Consider the following 3,143-nt stretch of genomic DNA (forward strand, 5'->3'; position numbering starts at 1 on the left):
CGTTGATTTCTCTACTGATATCGTCAGAGATGGGCCTCATGCTCATTAAAGTTCCTTCCTCTGCGACCTATTTCCACTCTGGCCACAATAATAACTAATTATAGCAAAGGCCTGACCCGACTTTCGGCCGTTGGCCTCCTTCTCCACACCGAAAAATTCAAATCATGACCCAGGATCCATCCTAGAAGTGTGCCATCTGTATTTATGAATGGTGCCTAAGCAAATCTGAAAACCAAGCACCCCAGGCAGCTGAGCCTCGCTTAGCAACCGACGCTGGGGCCTGTTGCTAAGGGAAAAGAAAGAAAGGACGTGGTCCTTCAGCTATTGCTCTCCGGAGGCAGCTACTTCCGGTCCCCCGGGCCCTGTCCTGCGGTCTACCTTCCCCCGAGGTACTGGGCCTGCGGCCGTAGGTTCCGCTGTCTCGGGAACCTTCGTAGCCCTCGGTCAGGCGGCGGCGGGGGCGGCAGTAGCGGCGGAGGTGGCTTCAGGCCTCCGGTGCGGCTGCAATGCTGAGCTCACGGGCCGAGGCGGCGATGACCGCGGCCGACAGGGCCATCCAGCGCTTCCTGAGGACCGGGGCGGCCGTCAGGTGAGATTTTGGGGGGCGGGGCGACCGAAGAGGTTGGGACAGGGTCCCCAGCTTGGGCCCGTGACGGCTTTTTCATGCCCTAGTTGGGGTCTCCAGGGCCCGCGCGGGCATTCCGGGAGCTTCTGCGTCCTTTAGGGTTGGAGGCCTGGGCCTATAGGTGGGAGGACTGACGGGCTCCAGTCCTTCGGCAACACCAATTCTGTCTGCACTCCCCGGGTCCGTCTGTCCCTCCCCCTCCTGTCATTGTTCCCAGGACATCCAGGGCCCTCCAGTCTTGTCAGGGCCCCTAATTCTGTCAGTGCCCTCAGTTCTTTCAGTGCCTCCTAGGCCTGCCAAGACCCCTCAATCCTTCTAGTATACCCCCAATCCTTCTGGGTCCCCCAATCATATCTGCCAGGGGTTCCCCAATCTTGGCGTGGTTCTTCCAGTCCTGTAAGTGCCCCGGGCCTGCAAGCCCCGCGTTTTGTTAGTACCGCCCCCTATTCCTGTTAGCCCGCCCTCTAGTCTAATATGGATCCCCACTTCTGTCTGAGTCCCTGATGTTATTAGTGTGAGTAAAGGCCCTTGTTTTGCAAGGGTCTCTAAATTGGTCAGGGCCTCTTTAACCTGTTAAGGCTGCTTGTTCCTGTTAAATCCTTCCGTTCTTGTTAGGACTCATCGATTGCCTGGGTTCCCAATCCTGTCAGGGCCCCCATTTCCTTATTCACCCTCCCAAGGACTCCAGGCTTCAGAACTGAGTACCCCCTCCCCCACTGCTGACCCCAAATGACTGAGACCTGTTGCTTAGGTCGGCTTCCTCTGGAACTGGAGCAGGTTTAAAGAGCTTATTATTCCAGAGCTAAAAGGCCTCGATACCTATCCTGTCCAGTGCCCCCATTCCGTAGGTGGGAAGTGTGGCCCCATAGCTGATCTCATAGCAGAGTTGGGAGGAGAAGCCAGATCTTTTCACCCCCAGGCCCCACCACTCTTCTCGTGATGTCATTTTGCAGAGGAATGGAGTTTCCAAAGTCGCCAGTTGTCCCTGGGTATTTTTTCCTTATGCTGCTAAAGTCATGGACAAGTCCTCTCTCCCATCCCCTTGACACTGTTTCCTTCAGTTTCTGTCTTGAACTTTGTGGTTTTAAGCACAGACTTGGGAGACAGACACGCATGATTCAGAGCCATGTTCGTTCACTCACTGTGACGAAGTTGGTCTCTTAGTTTCCTCAGTTATAAAAATGAAAGTAATGGTATAATCTGCTTCTGTGGGATTGTTTAAAAAATGAGGTAAGACTGTCACAGTGCCTGACATAGAGTATGCACCCTTAAATATTAGTGTTTGACTGGGGGATTTTAAGCACTGGTAAAGTGCTTTAGCACTTCCATGACAGTCCTTTGTAACCTTTCCAAGCACTTTTGTGAACTCATGTATTGTGTAAAAGCACAGTGATGCATTAGGAAACTTCAAGAATAGCTTTCACCGGCTGGGCATGGTGGCTTACACCTGTAATCCCAGCACTTTGGGAGGCTGAGACAGGCAGATTGCTTGAGCTCAGGAGTTTGAGACCAGCCTGGGCAACATAGTGAGAGCCTGTCTTTACAAAAAAATTTAAAAATTACCTGGGCGTGTGGTGTGTACCTGTGGTCCTAGCTACTCGGGAGGTTGAGGCAGGAGGATCACCTGAGCCCGGAAGGTGGAGATTGTGTTGAGCCGAGATGGCACCACTGCACTGCAGCCTGGGCACTAGAGCAAGATACTGTCTCAAAAAAAAAAAAAAAAAAACGAACAAAAGAGAGGGAATAGCTGTCATGAATGAACCTGAGATTGTAATGCTTAATTTGTAGCAGCTAACATTTATTAAGTTCTTACTATGTACTCTATACCTTCACACTTATTTAATCCTCACCACAACCCTATGAGGTAGGTCTTATGGATTGTCCCCATCGTACAGATGAGGAAACTGAGGCTTAGAAGGTGAAATGATGCCAAATGAAGTAGCAAAGCCAGGACTGAACCAGAATAATGTAATCCCACTTTCTTAACCAAGTTTGGTGCATATTCTGTTGGCTATGTCTTGGAAAACAAATATTTATCTGAAATTCAGCTATCAGCTATGATACTAAGAAATGCTGATTATTGTAAAGCAGAGTCACTATTATCACCAGTGACTCTTCACCAAGTTAATGTTTACTGAACTGAAATCAAAACAATATTCACATGATCCAAATGTTGGGATAATAATGTATTACACACACACGCACATACAAACACGTATATATACATGTGTAACACATATGCAGATACACATTACATAGCTATATACACATAGATGGTTTGTCTTATTTTGTAGAAATATATAACTTTGTATAAAAACAATGTTTTAAATTTCTGGTGAAATTTCTTAATTTGTAGCAAAAGCATAACCAGTGTTTAAGTCAAGCCTGTAGTTAGGAAATCTTTAATTTTATAAACATTCAGCTCTTTTATACCATTGTATGTGTGCCCCTTTCCTGTCTAATATTCTAAAAGAGAAATTCATTTCTGTATATTTTCTCCAGTATTCAGTCATTCAAT

General features: G+C 47.9%; 1 protein-coding gene across 1 annotated transcript in view; it reads left to right on the forward strand.

Moving 5' to 3' along the window:
- The first annotated feature begins 394 nt into the window (after positions 1 to 394).
- Positions 395 to 3,143, forward strand: part of USP30 (ubiquitin specific peptidase 30) — a 33,802-nt gene continuing 31,053 nt past the window's right edge. The window contains exon 1 of the mRNA XM_011975585.1: positions 395 to 589. Within this exon, the coding sequence (XP_011830975.1) occupies positions 507 to 589 (83 nt within the window). The 5' untranslated portion in view covers positions 395 to 506. The remainder of the gene's footprint in view (positions 590 to 3,143) is intronic.

Source organism: Mandrillus leucophaeus, unplaced genomic scaffold, assembly GCF_000951045.1.
Source record: "Mandrillus leucophaeus isolate KB7577 unplaced genomic scaffold, Mleu.le_1.0 Scaffold157, whole genome shotgun sequence".
Classification (NCBI taxonomy): Eukaryota; Metazoa; Chordata; class Mammalia; order Primates; family Cercopithecidae; genus Mandrillus; species Mandrillus leucophaeus.